Source organism: Danio rerio, chromosome 17, assembly GCF_052040795.2.
Source record: "Danio rerio strain M-AB ecotype USA chromosome 17, GRCz13ab, whole genome shotgun sequence".
Classification (NCBI taxonomy): Eukaryota; Metazoa; Chordata; class Actinopteri; order Cypriniformes; family Danionidae; genus Danio; species Danio rerio.
Window position 1 is genome coordinate 21,789,578 of NC_141037.1, and position 23,322 is coordinate 21,812,899.

Genomic DNA, 23,322 nt, shown 5'->3' on the forward strand with positions numbered 1-23,322 from the left:
CTCATTTCAGATACTCAGAGCAGAAGGACAATGCACACACAATAATGTCTTACTTTGTTTTACTCCATTTTTGTGCAATGCCTAAAATATCATTTCTCTTATAACATTGATATTGTAATCTAGAGACAAGCGCAACATACACGGGTTAATAATCTGACGTTATATGCTTCGATAATTGCATTATTAAAGCCATTTCTCAATATGTCTGTATATTGTCCTGCATTATCTTGATTTACCTGGATCCTTTGACATCAGTCTTGAGGATCTTAAGGAGACTTCTGTCCAAATTCATTCCAGTTGTTTCACCGTTCTTCTGTTGAAAAGATCACCATGCTGTAATGTTAAAGTAGTTCATCCTTGGAAAACTTTTTTTATTATTAGACATGCGGGTCGTTTTCTGCTGGGTAGTCTGAATAATCTGGTCCGATTTTCAAAGCAATGGAAAGAGTATAACATCTAGCCAGTATAGTTTGGGACAGTTTATCACAAGTTAACACATAAAGAACAATTTTTACATTTATCTTTAGCATGTAAGTTGACTTAAGTGTACGATCAAAGAACAACAGCACAACCTAGGGGACAAAGACAAATTCTCTAAATTTGTACAGATCAAATCCACAAAGCACATAATACCCTGACAGAAGGTTTTGGACTTTTAACTCTAGCATTTATTATTCAAACTTTGATACATATTATTTTGAAACCCTTAAGTAATATCATGCTACAGCCATAATTGTTTTAGCTTCAAACTAAAGTGCATGGACAAAATATAAAACAAATTTATATGGGGCATAATTTAAAAATATTTTTTGACATTCATTCATTTTCTTTTCGGCTTAGTCGCTTTATTAATCAGTGGTTGTAACCAGAAACCCATGCGAACACGGGGAGAACATGCAAACTCCACACAGAAATGCCAACAAGACTCGAACCAGCGGCCTTCTTGTTGTGAGTCGACAGCACTACCCACCAATTTGTGACATTAATCTGTTAATTTAAATTATCTACCATAGAAGGGATATATAATTTGCTCACAACCAGAACAAAATCACACATCCACACAAAGTTTACAGAGGTAGTTTTTTTTTTTTTTTTTTTTTTTTTTTTTTTTTTGATGGTTGAGAAAACACAGTAGTATATCATGGCAATACATGAAAATATCAACATTTCCACAAGTTTTGTGAGTCTTATTTATAAAATGATATGACAGAGCATTAGCAAAAGTGGTTCATAAGTGTAATTAAAGTAAAATGTATTGTTAGTTATGTGTTCATGTGTAATGGCCACCTTTACATTGAGGTCAGAATGTGAAGTCTCACCACTTAATCAAATCACACACTTGCTGTTCCAGAGGATTCCTGAGCAGTGAGTAACTGTATGACAGAGAAAAACAGGGCAAGAGTGTTGGGTTGTTGTGATGGTGACCACATCACAGCAATTAATACTACTTGGCTAAAGCCCGCAGATCTAAATACATGTTATTGACACTCCCAGGTTGCATCTGACTGCTGAGTACACAGTTTGGAAGTATACTGTAAGTAATTCTCCAAAAGATAAAGATGTACAGAAATGCTGGTCAATATTTCTGCAGCCTGGCATGAAAAAAAAAATCAAAATTTAAAGATTAAATTAGTATAATGTAAATCACAATTATTTACTAGTTTGATAGGCTGATTATTTGTTGTTAAATATAAATATAACTGCATAAGACTTTTCCTCAGGTATCTCCACTCTGTAACAGGTGTAAAACAGCAGAAGGATCCTGACCCACTTGATATGGTTGTGTCCTAAATTACAGGAATTTGGGGAAAATATATTTGAATATTTTTCTAAAGCCCTCCAAGAAAATCTTGAACCATGTCCACTTATAGCTGTTTTTATTTAGTAACTTAGAGATGTCTAATAAATATGAAAGACAAGCCATGTTATTTGGTATGGTAATTGTCAAATGGGTGATTTTGAGAATGTGGAAAACTGAATCTGTGCCCAAATTTGGTATGTGGGGTAGAGATCATGTAAACATGCTTGCTTAGGAGAGATTGAGATAAATCAATAATGATAAATCTGAGATATTTGACATAACATGGAGACATATATATTAAAACACCTTAATGCATTTTACGAAATGCAAGCATAACCAATGACCCCTGTCAATAACATAAAGATTGGGTGTAATTGATATCAACTATACATAATGTATTTATGTGCCCAAACTATTATTTGACAATAAAACTATAGTCAGGATAATGCATGTTACTGGTAATATAAGAACAATGTTACTTTATAATTACTTTTATGTATGCATTACCTGACCCGCTAAATAAATCAAATCTCTTTTATTGTCACATCGTCAGTAACACATGTACTATGATGAGTGAAAAAGCTTAGGTGCTGGCACCCGACAGTGCAAAATACAACAACATCCTCTAAAAAACAAAACAATTTATAATTAGCAATGTTGACAATAATACTGTACTTAAAGACCCTAAATATGTGAAAGACAAAAAACATGTTAAGAAAAACACACATTACACACATGTAGGCACAGATAGACAAGTACACAGTCAAAAAAAAGGGTGTACACATATGTTGACTGTTGGTGGAACATTATTGTAGGCAATATTGTTTTAAGTAGGGATTGGTTAAGGTGCTGTGCATGCTACATCTTAAAGGGGGGTTTGGAAAAAGTTTGTGTGAGGTGTGTTAAGTGTTCATCATCCTCACAGTCTGTGGGCCTGATTGCTTTTTGTTTTTTTTTTTTTTCTTCTATATTTTGTTGTAGTTTTATAAAATGCAAAAAGCATTTACAATTTAAGTCAGAATTATTAGCCCCCCTTTGAATTTTTTTTCTCTTTTTTAAATATTTCCCAAATTATGTTTAAGAGAGCAAGGATATTTTCACAGTAAGTCTGATAATACTCTGGAGAAAGTCTTATTTGTTTTATTTGGACTAAAATAAAGCATTTTTTTTAATTTTTTAAACACCATTTTAAGGACAAAATTATTAGCCCCTTTCAGCCATTTTTTTCGATAGTCTACAGAGCAAACCATCGTTATACAATAACTTTCCTAATTACCCTAACCTGCCTATTTAACCTGATTAACCTAGTTAAGTCTTTAAATGTCACTTTAAGCTAAACTAGTAAAATAAGTCAGTTATTAGAAATTAGTTATTAAAAATATTATGTTTAAAAATTTGTTGAATAAATCTTCTGTCTGTTAAACAAAAATTGGGTAAAAAAATAAACAGGGGGCTAATAATTCTAATTGAAACACACACACATACATAGAGAGAGAGAGAGAGAGAGAGAGAGAGAGAGAGAGAGAGAGAGAGAGAGAGAGAGAGAAGAAGAATATACTGTATTCTGAAGACAGTTGAAACGTGTCATCATTGACTTCTATAGTATTTGTTTTTCTTACTAAAGGAAATTTTATTTTGGTTGATTTCATTGGCCCATGAACATTTCCTGCTTGCTATCAAAGTATTTCATAACTGTACCAAGAGACAATTCAACCATAACTAAATGTTAATAATTCTCAGAAGCTATAGAAATTAGAAATGTAAAACAGGAAATATGTTGGTACCATTGCTTTTGTTTACATCCCTCAAAATATTCTATATAAGTCAATGGTTAGAGGCTTTCAGTTTTCAAAAGAAGAAAGAAATAACATTTGTAACCATTTGAGAGTGAATAAATATTGAACAAATGTTCACTTTTGTCTGACCTAACCCTTTAACAGTAAGTATAGTTTTTGTATGAAATCTATATCATAGATTATATATGTACAATTTTCCTATTAGATTCTATATGAATCTATCTTACTTTGAGAATTCTAATCCATCACAGCTAAATACAGTCTTCAATAAAACAAAACAAACATATTTCTTCTTATGTTCCTTTAAACCTGCGCACTCACCACTTTTCCAGTGTTTACATTTAGGTACACGATATGATAAAAGGATAACCGACGATAAGCAGGGTCAACAGTGATGAGGGTGTAGTCTGTATCTGTATACAGCAAATACCTGTACTGAACAGGTTATTTCTTCAACAGTTCCATATTAGGAGTTCCTTGGCCACACCTAAGGGGCGTGACGTACGTGACGACGATTCCTGTTGACATGCTTTTGGGCGTCACTGACAGCATGGCAGTGAATCAGAAAGCAAAACGCAGGCTGATGTGGCTCGAGATCACAAGGCTGGGATCTCGAACTCTTTAGCGAGGATTTTATATCACATCTGGATAATTTAAATACCCTCACGGACAAACAGGGTAAGACAGCCGCATAGCTAATATGGCAAACAATTCCCACCCCTACATCACACAAACACACACTCTTCCACGCTGACAGAACCAGTCGGGTTTGCCAATGTATTCTTTGTTGTTGTGTGTGTTTAACTCAATATGTGAGTCGTGAGGGAAATTTCATTGGACAGACAGAATGAGCAGTGCTTTAAGCTATATGATTATACGTAGGATATATGAGGTTAAATTGAACTGTTTCCATGAGGATAAATAATTGAAAATAAAACATATTTACTCCGCTCTTTGTTGTTTCTGTAAAACAGTATGATTTCTGTTTTCTTATGGGAGATTTTAGGAGCTGATTACATTCACGTTTTTAAAGGGAATGTTGACTAAATGTGTATTCTTCCCATAATTCTGTTTTCACTTGTGGGTAAAGTATCCGTTTTAGAAGTTGTCAGGTGGCATATATCTTGTGATAGGTTCCTCGCTGGTCATGTCTTTGGGTGCACAGATTTCACAGCTTATCAGTTTTATATTGTTTAATATTTCTGGAAATCAATTCAAGACGCCACTTTTTGGGGTTCACAGTCTTGCGCAATCCAGTTCCAGCTTGTTCTTTGGCGCCTCTAGCGTCTAAAGTAGATCGAAAGACTTTAAGGATTTTATGAAAAATGTATCTGTAATTACATTTCCTACATATAATTTTGTTTATAGGCCATTTCAATGTGCTCATGTCATTGGCCAATGAACATTTCCTGCTTGTTATCAAATAATTTCATATCAAACAACCGGCAATTCAATCATAACTTAATGTTAAAATAGCTATCACAACATTTTTTTTAGCAATATGTGATGCTTTTTGGACTCTCGGAAGCTAAAGATATTAAAAATGTAAAACAGGAAATACCCTGGGACCATTGTTTTTGTTTACATCCCTCAAAATGGTCTATACTAATGATTTGTACACATATCATAGATAAATGTATGCATGCTTTTTAAACAGTAATGCATTTTCTTTGCTAAGTGACTGAAGTTCAATTGTTTTTACATTTTTAGTAGATTTGTGTGTGTGTGTGTGTGTGTGTGTGTGTGTGTGTGTGTGTGTGTGTGTGTGTGTGTGTGTGTGTGTGTGTGTGTGTGTGTTTATTTTAGGCATGGGCTGGTATAAGATTCTGACTGCATGATAACCTTGGATAAAAATATCACAGTATCATGGTTTCACGTAATTGTAATTACTGCTCTAAAATATATTTGTTTTAACCTTCATGTTGTGTTTGGGTCAATTCTGACCGATTTACAGTAACTTAAAACACTCTTAAAAATTGTGCTTTCCATCTAATTGCCTCAAGGCCTTACCATATCCTCCACACTATGCACTTGAACATATTAAATTAATGATCACATTTTTCATTGAATTTTGAGGGTTTTAGTCAACCTTGTTATGTATCCAGACTATATTCATCCATCAGACCGAAAATATCCCCATGTACTGTACACGACCCCAACACACTTACTATTTGTATTTTAATTTTTCACTGCAGTTATTTTATGTCTAATTCTATAAACTTATGTTAGGGAAATTGTGAACAGCTAAAGAATGTTGAATAAATATTTGGTTTTGAAAAGTGTTTTTCGTCAATTACTTAAAGAGCAGTTAAAACCGACTAAACAATTTTGACCAGGAACACTAAAGTAATTAGCGGGAGGTAAACACGATAGGAGGGTTAAATTTCTGAGTAAAAAACTAAAACTTCTAAAACTAAACGTTTTGAACACAAGCCATTTTATTTTGAGAAGCATTTAAAATATTTTGGAGCAGTAAACATGTCAGGCTGAATAATGAAAATGAATCATTGACTCCTGCTGTCTTCATTTGTTTCAAAAACAAATATTTCAATAAAATTAAAAACAGCATCATATTTTCTGCTAGAGATACTGTTGCCCTAAAAAAACCTTGACTTCTTTTTTTGGTTTACAGGTACTATGGTAGTATCGCGATACTATGGCCCGTGGTGCCACTGTAGTTTGTAAACGGTAGTATCGTCAATAATGGTTTTACTACAATAGATATTGTTGCATATGGAAAAGTCACTAACATGCGCACATGTTTGTGCAACAATAAACCATTTTATTTGAATAATCTGTGGAGCCTTTTGAGGTTGCAAAACTGTGTAGAATTCGCGCCTGTTATGGTAGCCTATTGTACGTTTTCTAACGCTTTGTTAATTTCTGTTCCTGTTAATATGCTTTGTTTGCGACCGCAACACTCTCTTTAAAAGAACAACTCACAAAGTAAAATTTTTAATTACTTTTAAATTTTTAAATTTTTACCTGATAACACTGAATACAAAAATAGAAGAAAAAACCCAAAATAGCAACAGGAAATAGGATTTTTTTTTCTTTTGTAACAAATTTCATTCGGCATAATTTTTATCTTTATTTTAATGTATTTTTTTATTTGTCAGTTATCTACATAAAAAACAAAAAGAATCAAAAAGTTTTAGGTGAAGTGGGGTGCAAATAATACTTTTTGGCCTTAAAGGAATTATGAATTACATTCAAGTAGGCCTATAATAACATAAAATATAGTATTTCTGACAATTTTCTTTATACAATTATCTTTAATTACAGTATTGCAATACTACAGTATTTGGAATCATGATACCTTAGCCAGTATAGTATCGTAGCATTAATTTATGGTATTGTGACAACCCTACTCCAAATCGTGGCATGCTTTGAAAATGGTTATCGGCACATGCGTAGTTTATTGGGGGGGGGGGGGGGGGGGGGGTGGGCTAATAATTGAGGGGAGCTGATAATTCTGACTTCAACTGTTTATCAGCAGGAGTTTATCAGATACAACTTTACTGTTGGTTATCAGAAACAAACAAATGCTTTTTATTTGTTTATTATTTGTTTTGGGTATAATTACTGATGAATCCTTCAAATTTGGCTTACTTATAACTATTTAGGTTTCTTTAAAACTCAGTGTACATTCATATTATCAGTATTTCCAGTACATTAATTCAGGTACAGAGTGTACAACATAATTAATGATAAGAAAGGTCAACGGTAATGAGGGTGTGGTGAACGAACTTAGGTTTTAATCCACAGACTTCAACAGCATTTCTGCTGGATCTCAGTAGATATATATTTGATAAAACTCCTCCGAATGCCTCTGGATTTGGTAACAAGAGGCTGTTTGTTCATGCAGCGTTGTGCAAGAGGACAGATGCTTGGTTTGACTGCTCTGAATCAATAATTGCTCTTGGTACAGAGTGGCAGTATTCTTGTATTTGTGTATGTGTGTTCACACCCAGTGATTTTAATCATGGTGTTAAGTGAAATGGACTGGCTGATGATTATTATTGATTTAGGAAGCTGTCGGGATACATATTTTTTCAGTTATCCTGCTTCTAGGACTGTCACATGCTTGACAGTCTGTCATTTAAGGATCATTGAAGATCAGTGATGTAGAAAGATGGTAAACTAATACCTGGAACGTTTATTTGTCTTCTTGGAAAAGCTTGTATGCGTACTGTACAGTCAGTATCATTTATGTGTGAGTCAGAAACAGAAATGGCTTTTATATATTATAATGTGCCCTGTTTAATTGTATTTCAAATTTTACAGTGAAATATTATGACTATATATGTTGTTGTTTTTTAACTTGAGAGGACATAATTGACATTTATTGTAACAAAATTTTATATGAATGATCTTGACTTACAGCTAAATTAATTAGACTCTGTTTGAGGATCACATTGCAGCAGTGCAAAATAATTAATTACCATTTTTAAAATATGTCCTATACAAACCACTAGGCTTAACTAATTTGTCAGCAAAAGACGTTTTTTAATCATCTAAAATTGTATTAATTTGCTCCTTTAATTTCTTTCTATTATTATTTTTTAAGAATTTAGGTCAGAATAAAGTTTCATTATTATTCATATTACAGTAAGTGACAAGGGAACATTGTGGACATTTAATTTTCACCACAGTTACTGAAAATATTGAAGCAGCCACTTTATATGCATTTGATATGCTTTCTATGTATATAAAATAATTAATTTATTCATTTTCCTTCGGCTCAGTCCCTTTATTTATCAGTCGACACAGCAGAATGAACCGCCAACTTATTCAGCATATGTTTTATTCAGCAGATAACCCTCCAACCACAACTTAGTACTGGGAAACAACTATACAGTTTTGCTTTAACACACATACAGTACGGCCAATTTAGCTTGTTCAATTCACTTTTATCGCATGTCTTTGGACTGTGGGGGAAATCAGAGCACATGTAAACTTCACACAGAAATGCCAACTGACCCAGCTGGGGCTCGAACCAGTGACCTTCTTGGTGTGAGCTGACACTGCTAACCACTGAGCCACTGTGCTGCCCCATATATAAAATCACCATTGTAAATGTAATTTTACGCATGCAACAAATACCTTTGACCCATGTATTACTCGTTGAACATTTAAAAAAAAAAAGCCCATAATAACAATCTACTTATATTCCTTCTTTTTGTTTGTAACCCAAAAGCTGGTGTGAAAAATCTCAGCATGGTTTAGAAATGTTAGTTCATTTCAGTTTCCTGTTCTGCCAGTACAGTAGGTCTAACACGCATCATAATAAGGGTGCTTGTTTATAATGTAGTTCAGCTTGTTCGCGTTATCAGATCTTGCCTATCTGTGTGCACAACTGCACATTACAAGTCCTTTGCCCTGATGATAGATGTGGACATTTATACTTGGTCCTTGGTGATGCACAAACAACAGAAGTTTTGTAAATATTCTTCAGTTTCTTCCTCGGACTGATTATTAGTTTGTGCTTCGTAAAACTTCTCAATGTCAGGAGCTATTATTTTCAATTAGTCATATGTATTTATTTATTTATTTATTTATTTATTTATTTATTTATTTATATTTAGACTTAGTCCTGATAGCCGTTGACTAGCAATTGAAATTTGGAATCACCATCATCCATAATTTGAGCTAAATATATCTACTTTATAATACGGAAATCATTTATCAGCATGTTTTTAAGATAAAGAAGTTCTCTACCAATTTAAGATCACATAAATGAAGTCACTATTGTTGTAATCACTCTTATGTTAATAACATGCATATATGGACAATAAATATTATTATTATATGTTATGGTTTTGTGAATAATATGCTATTATAATGCTAATAATGTTTATTGTATATTATTATATGTTATTTATTTAATAATTTTGACGACTCAAATTCTGAAAACCATTAAAAATAGAAATACACTTGTAAGACTGCATGCTACTTTTATTACATTACCTTTTATCTGTCAAAATCAAGTGCAAATGCAGATTTAAATCACCCCAGCACAGTGATGACATTTCAGACATTCTTTGAACTGATAACAGAGGTTACACACAGTCACCGATAAGAAAGTGGCTTGTGTGTGTGTGTGTGTTTGTTAGAAATGCTGCCCTTTAGCACTCCAGAATCAGCAGAATTGAACACTCAGTGTTCTCAGATACATGTTATACTGATTGAACTCAGACCTTTGGAGTCAGAGAGACAGAGAGATTGATAGTGAATAACTTTACAATATGAAACTGTGAGTGTCTGCTTGTTCTGCTGCATTTTTTTGGATTAGGGATGTGGAAAACTTCATGTTTTCAAAACCAGCTTGTCTGGATGATTAGTTGACTAGTGGTTTTTAAAGATACTCCACCCCAAAAAGAAAAGCGAGACGTCTCACACTCATCCTCCTATTATAAACCTGTATTACTGACTTTTTAATTGGGAACTTAAATTTTGTAACCTATTGGTTTCCATTGTGTGATGGTGAGTAAGAGTGAAGTTTCTCTATTTTTGTGATATAGCACTTTATGGAATCTCTGTGTAGTTTGGTTGGTTTTTGGTGTTTGCATCACACAGCTAGACAGATTGCAACAGAATGGAACAGAAATCATGGGACATGACACGTGTGTTTTTTTTTTTGTTTTGTTTTTTTGTGCAACTTTTATAACTTCCCTGCAAAAAGAAGAACCATCACAGTGATTTTAGCTCACTTTTTATTTTAATTTCTTACTAGTCCCTGATTCATCAGGAGTCAGCAGTCTCACCACCGCAGTTACTCTGGCATATGTTTTACATGGCGGATGCCCTTCCAACCACAACCCAACAGTAACTTGTGATGGGAAACACCCAAACACGCATTCATTCATACCCAGCACCCGGAAAGAAACCTACGCTGATTTTTTTGCTGTCAGGCGACAGTGCTTATTTAATTTAATTTAATTTAATTTAATTTTATTTAATTTAATTTAATTTAATTTTATTTTATTTTATTTTATTTTATTTTATTTTATTTTATTTTATTTTATTATTTATTTTTTATTTTATTTTTTTTTAATTTTTTTTAGCTTATTTAATTTAATTGAATATTATTTTATTTTTAGCTTATTTAATTAAATTTATTTTAGCTAATTTTATTTTATTTTATTCTATTTTGTAAACTGTAAAAAAAAAAAAGCTATTTTATAGTCAAATCTAAGGTGAAAACACAAGAACATCACAATAAATCTTGTTCACTTTTTTATTTATTTCTTTTTAACAACTTTTATACATTAACTGAAAAACAAAACACCACTGCTAAAAATAAAAACATCACCGGAGTTCAATGCAATTTCCTTATATTTTTAGACTGCCTAACATCTGATACGGAAAATATGAATAAAAAATAAATAAAAACATCACTGCTAAAAAAAATATTAAAAACAAGTTAAAAAATTGTTCTTAGACATTGCAAATATGGAACTGTCTGTGGCAAGGATACATAGCACTTCTACATAAACTACCTCATGGATATATGATAAAAAATGTGCTATTGGGATTTTTTTTTTCTTTCATTTTATTTAACCTATGTGTTAAAATCCAATGTATTATATCTTTATTAAAAGTGTTCTTGTAAGAAGTTAAATGCAGAGGTAAATTTATGTATTTACTTTAGTTATATGTTTATATTTATTGTAACTTTTTCTTTTTCATCTTTTTTATAAAATCTTTTTTTATTTTATATTTTTATTATTTATTTATTATTATTGTTGTTGTTGTTTTTGTTGTTATTATTATTCTTTTTTTCTTGTTTTTGGCTCTGATTTGTTTTCTTTTTTGTTTAATTATTTCTCCAGGGGTGGGGTGGGGTGTTAATAGAAAATGCAGTTGGTTGCTATTCTAGTCTATAACAATGTATGCTAGATTATTTCCAACTTTTAAAAATGTATGCTAGATTATTCCTCTTTTTGTTCAATAAAAATTTTATCTCAAAAATCAAAAACCTAAAAGATGTCAGTTCTATACATTTAAATTTTCATATTTTATATCAAATAATAATAATTTTAAGCAGTCAATATTTATCTGTTTCTGATTCTCCATTTATCCTTATAAGTCAAGTTTAAAATCCTGTCTGTGTGCGCAGGTATGCCGAGCTCCAGGTGCACCGGTGTGGAGGGCTGGAGCAGTAAGCAGGTTGCAGTGTGGCTCAGAGAGCAGGGTTTTCGTGAATATGTGGATCTGTTATGCTCTAAACACCGTCTGGATGGCCCCAGCCTGCTGTGTCTTACCGAGAAGGACCTGCGCTCTCCTCCCCTGGAGCTGAAGGTGCTGGGTGACATAAAGAGACTATCACTGGCCATACGAAGACTACAAAAACACTACACTACCCTCACACACTCAGACTCCAGTGCACTGTCTAAAATAGACACTGGAGGAACAGAGCAGACCCTGTCCAATGGGTATTTAGAGCGAGCATCAATAGACCATCAACACTGTAACGGGACGGTTGCTACAGTCGGCGGAGATCATAGTTACTCCAATGGGAAGCGGAAGTCGCATTGTGGCCGCTTGGATCCAGAGTATTGGAAAACTGCACTCGGTGCTCTTTACGCCATGATGGTGTGCGGAGTGACATCATTCGTCATGGTGTTGGTGCACGAGCGGGTTCCTGATATGAGGACATACCCACCGCTTCCTGATATATTTCTGGATAGGTGAGGAAGAATTGGGGGGGATAGGTTGGTGCATTGGTTCATTGAATGTGTTGAGTGATATGTGTTGTGTAAATAGCGTAATTGTTTCTTGATAATCTCATTCAACATTTTCTAATAGAAAAAATTCAGTACGTAAAATATGTATGTAAAATATACACTATATTGTTTGATTATTTATAAGCTAAATTTACAAATGTATTTTTGTAACTGCCCACTAATGCAACTATCAATTTAAAACAATATTCCAAACCAATTTATTTTCAAAAATGTTTGTCAAAATAAAGGTTTCTTTGATCAAACTAGGTGATTTCATTGCAAATTTATTATTAGATTTTGGAATTAAACAACTGAGATTTTAATTAGATCATGAATTATTATCCATACATACTCATAAGAATTTGAAAAGTAGATTAAAAATAAACAAAATAAATAGTTGATGCTAAAATAAATTCATTCATTAATTTTCTTTTCGGCTTAGTGCCTATATTCATCAGGGGTTGCCAGAGCGGAATGAATCGCCAAATTAGCCAGCATATGTTTTACGCAGCGGATGCCCTTCCAGCTGCAACCCAGTACTGGGAAACACCTATACACTCTTGCGTTCACACACATAAACTACAGCCAATTTAGTTTAATTAATTCACCTATACTGTATGTCTTTGGACTGTGGGGGAAACTGGAGCACCTGGAGGACACCCACACAAACACGGGGAGAACATGCAAACTACACACAGAAATGCCAACTGACCCAGCTAGGGCTTAAACCAGCAACCTTCTTGCTGTGAGTTGAAAGTGCTAACCACTGAGTCACCGTGCTGCCCAGTATTAATATCGTTGTAATTTTAATCTGAAATTTGTTTTATTTTAAGATTTTCTATTAGAAAAATTCAGTAATCAAACTTTTTTCAAAACATACGAATTTTATGTAAAATGTATGTTGCTTTATTATTTACTACATATGTTTTCAAATGTATATTTGTTACAGCATATTAATGCAACCATTAATTTAATAACAATAATCCAGACAAATTTACAATTTTCTATTTAAAATGTTAGCCATCCATCTGCTTGGCAACAGAGGTTAAAATGATGGTTCCACTGACCAAATTGGGTGATTTCAGAGCAAATTTAGTATTAGATTTTGTAATTACATAAATGAGATTTTAAGTATAGTATTTCCTCCGGGTGCTCCGGTTTTCCCCACAAGTCCAAAGACATGCGCTGAATTGGGTAAGCTAAATTGGCACATATTCTAGCTGCAAAGGCATCCGCTGCGTAAAACATATGCTGGATAAGTTGGTGGTTCATTCTGCTGTGGCGACCTCAGATTAATAAAGGGACTAAGTCAAAAAGAAAATAATGAATGACTACACACAATAACTAACCACTTATTTAAATTTTGAATAAATATTGAAAAATGTAACACATTTTTTTTACATGTAATAAGGCCGCTTTAATAAACAGAATCGTTTAAAAAAAAAAAACATGAAAAAAATTGACCCCAAACATTTGAATGGTGTAAATATTGCTTTATTACTTACTATTATTACTGCCCATTAATACAACTCCGTTTAAAATGTTAGTCATAGTCTTGAATCTGCTCAGCAACAAGAGGTTAACATGAGATTTTCTCTGACCATACAGATTTCAGAGCAATTTTATGACTAGATTTTAGAACTAAACAAATGATATTTTAATTATAGATCACAAATTATTATGCATACATGCATTAAAAAAGCAACAAAAAACTTATAAAAACCAAAAAAAAAATTGTTTAAAACTGCAATAATTTTTTATTAAAAATAAATATTTGTCAATGAAACAAATATTTATAAATATTTAGTAGAGCAGTAATTAAAATTCGATTCGCACTCAGATATGCAGGGTATATAGCATTTGAAAAATGTATATGATAAATCAAAGGCCACAAAGTGCAAAACTGAGCAGAAAGCTCTTCCTAAGTGCAAAGTTCAAAGTTCTTTCTCACTTGTCTTGCACTTTGCATGTTTGGAGTCCTCTGATATAGCATAAACAATTTTCCAGGTGCTTTATACCCTGCATATCCAACGCAGCCTCACGGCAATTCTTAACTTTTTGCTTTAGTGGCTAATTTGTATGAGTTCATTTGATCTAATTCCTACAATTTAGTACGATTTGCTCATTACCCAATGACAGTTGGGGTCAGGGTGGGGTTAGGTGCCATGCCTCCCTTTTAAAATTGTACATTTTCGTAAAACTGAACTCGTACGAGTTCATATAAATCAGCCTCTAAACTGACAAAACGTAAAATACTTGCGTTTCCTCGTGAGATCAGACAGGCATATCTGTGTGCAGATTTTTATTACTTCCGTATTTCATCTTACATCTTTTCTTCATAGTTCATGGACAAGCTATATATATCATGTTCATCATCTGAATAACTTTTTAACTATTATCATTAAATATGCAATAGCAGATCATTCTGTGATACCATAGCAGCAACTGTTTGTCTTGCCTCTTAGTGATGTCTATTTTGCTGCTGAATCTGAAAGTATGTGAAAATACCACATTTAATATTGTTTTTAGTCCACTTCATGACCTTACTTAAGAGTTTAATCTATTTCTTCTTTGAGATAAATCTGCGGTTGTGTGATGTTTAGCCATGTTAAATGTAGTTTCCACATGAGAGCGCCCCCTAGCCTTCTTCTGATATTTACTACTACTATTATTATTTCATTTTGATTTTATTTAATTATTCTAAATGCACTGTTCAACTTTGCTTTCATCTGTTTAGTTCAAATGAATGTTTTTCTGGTAATTTGGGAGTCCTAACCTTGTTATTTATGTGTCAGTGTTCCCAGGATTCCCTGGGCCTTTGCTATGGCTGAAGCGTGTGCAGTGGTATTGGGCTCCATGTTAATGCTGGTGTTGCTGATGCACAGACACAGGTAAACGATCAAATACAAACACTTAATGAAGTTTACTGTTCTCTCAAAACTGTTCTGTTTTGAGAACTTGTTCTTATGACAATGCTTCTTTGCTATGCAAATATCATGCAAATGATATTGTCATGGTTGATTATCAGACAAAGAGCTTCCAGCTACGTTTCATTTGACCGTGAATGAATGTGAATGATTTTGGTTAGTTTACAAGTTGTTTTCACTCTGCTAAAAGTGTAAATATATATTTTTTTATTATTTACTTATGGTAAAAGATATATTTTCAGGTATATTTGAATAATATACATGAGAAAATGGCCCAAAATGTATACTTCATAAATTAAAATAAATTAAGATAACATAAAATAAATAATAAATAAAATAAAATAAATTATATATAATTACAAATTTTGTAAAAAATTTTGAAAATGTTCTATAAATAAATCTAAAATAAATTTGTATTTGTTTAAAATAAAAATTTTGGTCTAAAAAATGTAAGGCAAGGTACATGCTGTTTATTTGTTTTCTAAATATAAAGAAAATAGAAATGTTTCATTGCTAAGCTAAGTAAAATGCATTTACTTCCTAAATTAAATTAAAATAAAATAAATAATAAATAAAATATAAATCTAAAATTAAAATCTAAATTTTGTATATTTTTGAAAATGTACTATAAATAAGTATAAATAAATCTTATTTGTATTTGTTTAAAATAAAACATTTGGTTTTAAAAATTAAAAGCAAGGAACATACAGTTTATTTTTTTTCCAAATATTTATTTTATTTTAATTATGTATTTTTTTTAAAAGGTTGAAAATTATAAGGTTAGAAATGTGTTTATCAATTACACGGTTAGAAATGTGTTTATATTACCCTGAAAAAATAAGGTTGAATTAAGGTTGAAATTAAATATATTTTCAAATTTTACATTTTAATCTCAATTAAAATATATTTTATTGAGACTCACATTTACAATATATTTTTAGCATATTTAAACAGATTAAAGTGTATTTATATATATATGTATTTTTATAACTTCTGATCAATTTCATCATTGTGTAACTTCATTTTGTGCATTTTAGGTCTATTCTGTTTCGGAGGCTGTGTAATTTGACAGGCACCGTGTTTTTGCTGCGCTGCGTCACAATGTTTGTCACTTCCCTGTCTGTTCCTGGTCACCATCTGCAGTGCTCAGGCAAGGTGAGGAAACGACATTTATACAGAGTTATAAACAGACACATTCTGTCTTTTTCATTTTCTGCCTCTGAGGTGCATCTGTGACAGCCAGTGAAATCAGACGTGCTTTTGCCAACTCAATTTCCTGCTTGCATTTCCTGACAACACAAATGCTACACTGAATCTCTTTGTGACTGAAACAGAATTAGAGCTGAAACGTGTCATATGTAATACAGTGTATTAGGTAACATTCAGCACACAAATTAAGGAATGAAGCAAGTGTAAGGGATAACAATCATGAAGCTGTATGAAGACGGTCATTAAATATTTAGTGAAAGCTCCCTATAAATCTTATACAAACTGGGAAATATCATGTTTTTAATTTTAGTTGGGCAGATTTATTTAGGGCACTGTAATAAGTACAAAACATTCGATTATTAAATGTTTCAGTCTTCTTTGCTTATAAAATGTCAAAAAAAAAGTCATAACGCATATATTTCTGAAAAAAATAAAACCTTAAAATTAATAATATTTTGCATAGGCAATAAATCCACATACTAAACATATGCTTTTGAACCACATGCCACATACTCTAAAAACTTGAGAATGTCTTAATCTTAGCAGCAAGATTGCATTTATTTCATCAAAACACAATAAACACTTTGTGATAATTATTACAAATTATTATTATTTATATTATTATTATTAAGGTTTCTATCCTAATACATTTTAAAACATAACTTCAGTCGGACAAGATTCTCCAGAAATCATGCTAATATGCTTATTTTGTTTGCATGGCAACCGGGATATTTGTTCAGCATTCTTTAATGAATAGAAAATGGTTCAATTTTACAGTATTTATTTGTAAAAGAGAAATTATTTGTGACAAATGTTTTTTCTGTCGCTTTTGATAAATTGTATGCATCTTTGCTGAACAGGCTGCCAATTAAACGTGTTAAGGTCAAGGCGTTTACTTTAATTCTGTGGTATTATTTGATCTTCTGTGGAAATGTGATGTTAGAAGGCATGTTTGATCTACTGGTCTTGTTTACACGGATGTCTTCTTGAGAATCAAATAATAATTTGATCAGCAAGGTATCAGGGCAGTCTTCTTCTTGCTTTAAATGTAATATCAGTATATACAAACAGTTCATCTTCTTTTTCCTTCAATTCTACCATCAGTTTGCTACCTCCCACAAAAACATAGTCTTGAGGCCACAGCTTTTACATTGGCAAAATACCTCTTTAGAAAATATATGTATATAATATTAAGGGTTACAGTTTTGTTTTGATGGTCCATAATAAACATTGATCTAACTCTATCTGCTTGCACACCAATTTCCTCTGTTCATGCGCAAAGCTTCTTGCTCGCCCTTAGATATACGCTGCTCAAGTGCAGATTTTCTTGTGCGCTCTCAAATAAACACTGCTGAAGTGCGATTTATTTACTGCGATTATAATTGCTATTTAAAACAACAACAACAACTGAATGTTTCGAATGAGAAGCTGTAATATAGCCGTGGCGGGATGAATTTTGGTGTGGCGCCCCGCCATAGAGGAATGAATGTAGAGGAAACCAGAATAAATAGACAAATAGCTGCAAAGATACTTACAGTTAGTTGAATATCTAAAGTGGACTATTGAAATAAAGTGTTAACTTACTTTATTAATATAAATAAATGTATTTTTTACATTTTATGTTTGGTTCATATACTCTTAGAAATAAAGGTACAAGAGCCGTCACTGGGTGTTATTACCTTTCCAAAAGATACATATTTGTACGCAAAGAATCCACTGTGGTACTTCAAAAGTGCATGTTAGTGCCCAAATGTACCTAAAAATTACCTTTGAGGTACCATTATGGGCCATTCAGGAACAAATATGTACCTTCTGAAAAGTTACTGCCCCAGTGACGGCTCCTGTATACCTTTATTTCTGAGAGGTACTATTTTTATGACCTTCAGACATTTTGTTTACTGTAAGTAGTTTGCACTAACACTTTAGAGCAGTGATGGCCAAACTAGTGTTGACCCTTTGTAAAGTTGGCCCTTTGTATCCTTTTATTTGGCCCACCAGGGTAAAAAATGATTGGAAAGGATTGGGGAATGCCTTTAAGAGAGATTCCCATTTCTATTTTAGTTGAACCTTTTGTTTGTTTATTTGTTTGTTTGTTTGTTTGTTTGTTTGTTTGTTTGTTTGTTTGTTGAACTACAAAAAAGCTAACTAAAATTAAATGTTTCAATTAAATGTTGTAAATGAGTCAGATTTTTACCCATAAATTACCCATGGCAACTTTAATGTAATACAGTTTGCTATATTTACTTTCGGCCCACAGTTCTCAATCTGGCTTGGATTTTGGCCCTTCATAAGAAAAAAGTTTGCCACCTCTGCTTTAGAGTATAAGTACTAGAGGACTGCTATGTTAGGATGAAGATTAGTAGTAAACGTGTATGTATACTTGTAAATTACTTCTAGTCAGTAGACTGTTTGGACCACAAGAAAATAAAGTGACTGAACCTATGCTAATGACATGCTAAGTTTTACCAATTTTAAAATGAACATTTTAACCATTGCAGTCTAATTATTTCAGTGTTACAAGTTAATATTGTCACAGGGATAACAGTTTATAGGTATACTGATATCAGGTAGCGATCAAAGCAACTTGATGCTTTAAATGTTGTAGCTATTGTTACTCCAATAGGTGATGACAAATGTGCATTTAATACAGTATTTATGAGTATAATTTGTTCAAGAAATTTTTCAAACATTAATCATTCTGTAATGTAACATAAGTCTTAATTAGTTATTAAATCAGTCGTTTAAACTGGAATTTAAATACCATTTCAGTTACATTTTAATATGATCTAAAAAAAGACTGCTGCAAATATCTTTTTATCAGAACCTCTAGTAAATTACTTATTTTGCCTGTTCAGGAAAAAAAAACAATTTTCAGTCTATCCAGAAATGTGTAGTTCCAATTTGTGTCCAGTAACATCATATGTATGTGTGTTTTGCAGATATATGGTGATGCTTGGACTAAAGTGCAGCGTGCACTGGAAATCTGGAGTGGACTCGGCATGTCTTTAACTGGAGTTCATACATGTGGAGATTACATGTTCAGTGGACACACTGTGGTGCTCACCATGCTTAATTTTTTTGTCACTGAATGTAAGTACACAAACTCCGGAGAGTGTTATCCTCTTGTGAATCAGAATTATTAGCCCCCCTGAATTATTAGCCGCCCTGTTTATTTTTTTTCCCCAATTTCTGTTTAATGGAGAAGATTTTTTTTCAACACATTTCAAATCATAATAGTTTTAATAACTCATCTCTGCTAACTGATTTCTTTTATCTTTGCCATGATGACAGTAAATAATATTTTGCTAGATATTTTTCAAGACACTTCTATACAGCTTAAAGTGACATTTAAAGGCTTAGCTAGGTTAATTAGGTTAACTAGGCAGGTTAGGGTAATTAGGCAAGTTATTGTATATTGATGGTTTGTTCTGTAGACTATCGGAAAAAAAATTGCCTAAAGAGTTAAATAATTTTGACCTTAAAATGTTTTTAAAAAAAATTAAAACTGTTTTAATTCTAGCCAAAACATAACAAATAAGAAATATAGTTTTTAAAAAAAATATTATCAGACATACTGTGAAAATTTCCTTGCTCCGTTAAACATCATTTTAAAAAAGAAAAAAATTCAAAGGGGGCTAATAAATCTGACTTCAACTGTATCTAATATAGAGTTTAAAAAATGTATTCAATAAATGAATTATGTGACTGATTGTAAGATTTTCAAAATACATTCTTGGTCTCTTGAATGTATTTTGGCTTTTATGTCAGGAGATTAATGTAAACATGGCTCACTATATACAGTCTTAATGATTAGGTTTAAGTGGTATTTGTAAGGAATTGGATGCAAGCAGACAATGGCTGTTTGTAAACATACTGTACAGTGTCGCCTGTTGTTAAAAACTAAGCTCAGAAACGATTCAAGAGAATATTATGTATTGTATTTTAAAAATCTCGCAATCCAAGCAGAATCAATTCCTCAAATTATACAATTCTACTGTATATAGGAAATCCCCACAGTCATTTCCCACACTCCCAGAGGAAATGGTAAATAATTGTACTGAAGCAGACACAAAGTTCTTCAAAATACTTTTATATCATTTGCTCACTATTTACTCGCTCTTTAAGAGGTTCCAATCCTTATGAGTTCTTAAAACCTGTAACCGTTGACTTCCATAGTATTGTTTTTTTCCTACTATGAAATTCAATGGTTACAGGTTTTCAGCTTTCTTCAAAAGATCTGCTTTTGGAAAACATTTAGAACCACTTGAGTGTTTATGTAGTGAGTAAATTTTCATTTTTGGATGAACTATGCTTTTAAGCATGTGTAGATGACTTGAGTTAAAGTAAAAAAAATAAATCAATAAAGTAACCCAATGTCAGCAATGTGATTGGTCAGCTCGTCTGTCAATCAAACTCCCAGTAAAGGGTCAGTTGCATTATATTTCAAATGTTATGGATAGCTCACCAAAAACTAAAAACTGTCTCATCATTTCTTCTCTCTCATGTGATTTTTAAACCTTTGAGTTTCTTCTGTTAAGCTCAAAAGAAGATATTTTGAAGAAGAGTGGTGGCTAGCACCCAATCTACATCCGTAGTAGAAAAAACAAAATGGAAGTCAATGGTTGTCTCAAACTCAAACAGGACTTAAACAAGTGAAAGATGAGTAAATGATGACAGAATTTTCGTTTTTTGTGAACAATCCCTTTAAAGGTCAATATCATTTATTTTTTTAGTGTGATCAGTTGCTTTATGTAAACTTTCAGACACGCCACGTAACTGGAACTTCATCCACACCATGTCATGGGTGCTGAACCTGTTTGGTATCTTCTTCATCCTGGCAGCTCATGAACATTACTCCATCGACGTCTTCATCGCCTTCTACATCACCACCCGACTCTTCCTGTATTACCACACGCTGGCCAACACACAGGCCTATCAGCACAGCCGAAGAGCACGTGTCTGGTTCCCGCTCTTCTCCTTCTTCGAGTGCAACGTGTTGGGACCCGTTCCAAATGAATACTGCTGGCCTTTCCCCACACCTTCCTTCATCAACATATTGCTAGGATAGAGACGCAGTCTTGGGGGAAATTATTTATTTTTTTTATATTTATTGCTGTTGTTTACTTTCTTCCAAAATCTTTAACTGTAAATCAGAGCAGTTGGTTTTGTCGACTTGCACTTTTTATAATTACACCTCTAAATGCCAAACAACAAAGAACATCTTTAATTTTTCTTTGATACCTCATTATTCAGAAAAATAATTAGTGTTTAATGTTTTGAGTATGTCTATAATTGCAGATTTGTTACACTAACGGTATTTCAACTCCTGATCATTTTACAGTATGTTTAACAGAGAGAAGTGCTAATATACTTTGAGTCTTTATTAATTAATGCTGCCTATTCTATTCTTGACATGTCTAATGGTGCATATTTAAAGTCTTACAGCCACAGAGATATAAAACATATCTTTTGCTAACACATTCTTTGACACTTTGTATTGATGTACATTAATATTATTTTTTGTAAGTGATTCCGGGAGTATTTTGTAATGTTTTGTCAATATTTGTATTGAAGACTTTTTAAATCGATTGAATTGTTTAAAGGGAGATATTATACAGCTATTTCATTCATGTGTACGATTCATGTTTGTGCAATTGACATCTGTGAATGTAGCATTCTGTAACACTGTTGTTGTTTTTTTTTAATGTAACTGAAGGCTATGTGAGGTCTTAGAAATTGGGGTATACCTGGAGAATTCTTGAACTAGAATAATAAAAGTTTATTAAATATTTATTAAAATGTGTGCTTTTATGTGGCAAGAGTTATGACAATTACACAGTGCCCTGTATATTAGCTTAAGACCATTTCTGTTTATATAGTTAGGTGTGATGTAAAAAGTGTCGCTTTGAAAATACAGAACAGTTTGATTAGAGATTAACTGATTTAACTGTTCAACCAGTCTGCATATGTTTGTCAGACAAACCCACTCTAACTAAAAAGCACTCGATCCGCGTTACAGATACAGTCTTGCATTTTTTCAGCACCGAGATAATTACGATGGTTTATTTATGTTTACTTAAGTACAAATATGTTTATTTGAAATGGCCAATTTATCTTTATTAACTTCACATGTATGTTTATTATCAAAGTGTAGGATTTTATGTGTTCCCCAGTTTGTACATGGGCTATCAGCAGCTGTGGGATTTCAGTGTTAATTTGTTTTTTATACATTACACTAGGAACTAGTGTACTTTTGCAATAAATCGTTTTTATTTTTTTCCTCATTAACCTCTTACTGTTCATATTGCCTATAGAATAAAATATGGTCTGATAACAGTTTTTTTTTTTTTTTTTTTTAGTAAGATATTTTAGTTGTGAATGAAAATTAGGGCTACTTTATTTCACCAAATGTATTGATTAACTTAACTGCAGTTTTAAAATCATTAGTAGTTTTTTTATTATTATGCAAGAAAGAACATTTACAAAGATACAGTAAGAACAAAGGTTTAAATAAATAAAATTCCAGCAAATTAAACAAGTTTAAATGATTTACACCAAGAAAGAGTTTTCCATGCAATATAAATGTTAGAGTCTTTTAAAGAGTTCACATATAAATCAAAGTCCTTTCTAAAATAAAATTAAGGGTGTTTCTTTGAAAATGTACATTTATGGATGTCAAATGTAGCCAAAAAAAGCTAATTAATAATAAATTTACAATGAGAAGGAGCTACATTCAGAGAGTAACCAAAGAATACAATTTTTGGGAAATATACAAAAGTTTGGAAATAAGACTTTTTTTTAATAAAATCGGTTAACCCAAAGTTAACACCCCCCCATCATCATATAGAGTTAAAAATGTA

At 32.3% G+C, this 23,322-nt stretch overlaps 2 protein-coding genes across 5 annotated transcripts in view; one reads left to right on the top strand and one right to left on the bottom strand.

The window, feature by feature from the left end:
• Positions 1 to 4,076, bottom strand: part of sh3pxd2ab (SH3 and PX domains 2Ab) — a 31,939-nt gene extending 27,863 nt beyond the window's left edge. The window contains exons 1-3 of the mRNA XM_087290348.1: positions 3,919 to 4,076; positions 1,288 to 1,373; positions 237 to 313 (exon numbers count right to left, since the gene is read on the bottom strand). Of these exons, the coding sequence (XP_087146474.1) occupies positions 237 to 252 (16 nt within the window). The 5' untranslated portion in view covers positions 253 to 313; positions 1,288 to 1,373; positions 3,919 to 4,076. The remainder of the gene's footprint in view (positions 1 to 236; positions 314 to 1,287; positions 1,374 to 3,918) is intronic.
• Positions 4,077 to 4,152: 76 nt separating this feature from the next.
• On the top strand, positions 4,153 to 22,796 carry samd8a (sterile alpha motif domain containing 8a). 4 transcript variants are annotated; one of them, XM_087288355.2, is made up of 6 exons: positions 4,153 to 4,275; positions 11,720 to 12,290; positions 15,122 to 15,217; positions 16,291 to 16,408; positions 19,402 to 19,552; positions 21,304 to 22,261. In XM_087288355.2, exons 2-6 carry the CDS (start codon positions 11,722 to 11,724, stop codon positions 21,528 to 21,530), a joined length of 1,161 nt encoding a protein of 386 aa, XP_087144481.1. In that variant the 5' UTR covers positions 4,153 to 4,275; positions 11,720 to 11,721; the 3' UTR covers positions 21,531 to 22,261. The 4 variants fall into 4 exon arrangements, with proteins under 4 accessions (XP_087144481.1, NP_001082939.2, XP_087144480.1 ...); NM_001089470.2 differs by having other exon boundaries at positions 4,156 to 4,275; positions 21,226 to 22,796; XM_087288354.2 differs by lacking the exon at positions 4,153 to 4,275 and adding an exon at positions 9,875 to 10,083 and having other exon boundaries at positions 21,226 to 22,261.
• Positions 22,797 to 23,322: the final 526 nt, after the last annotated feature.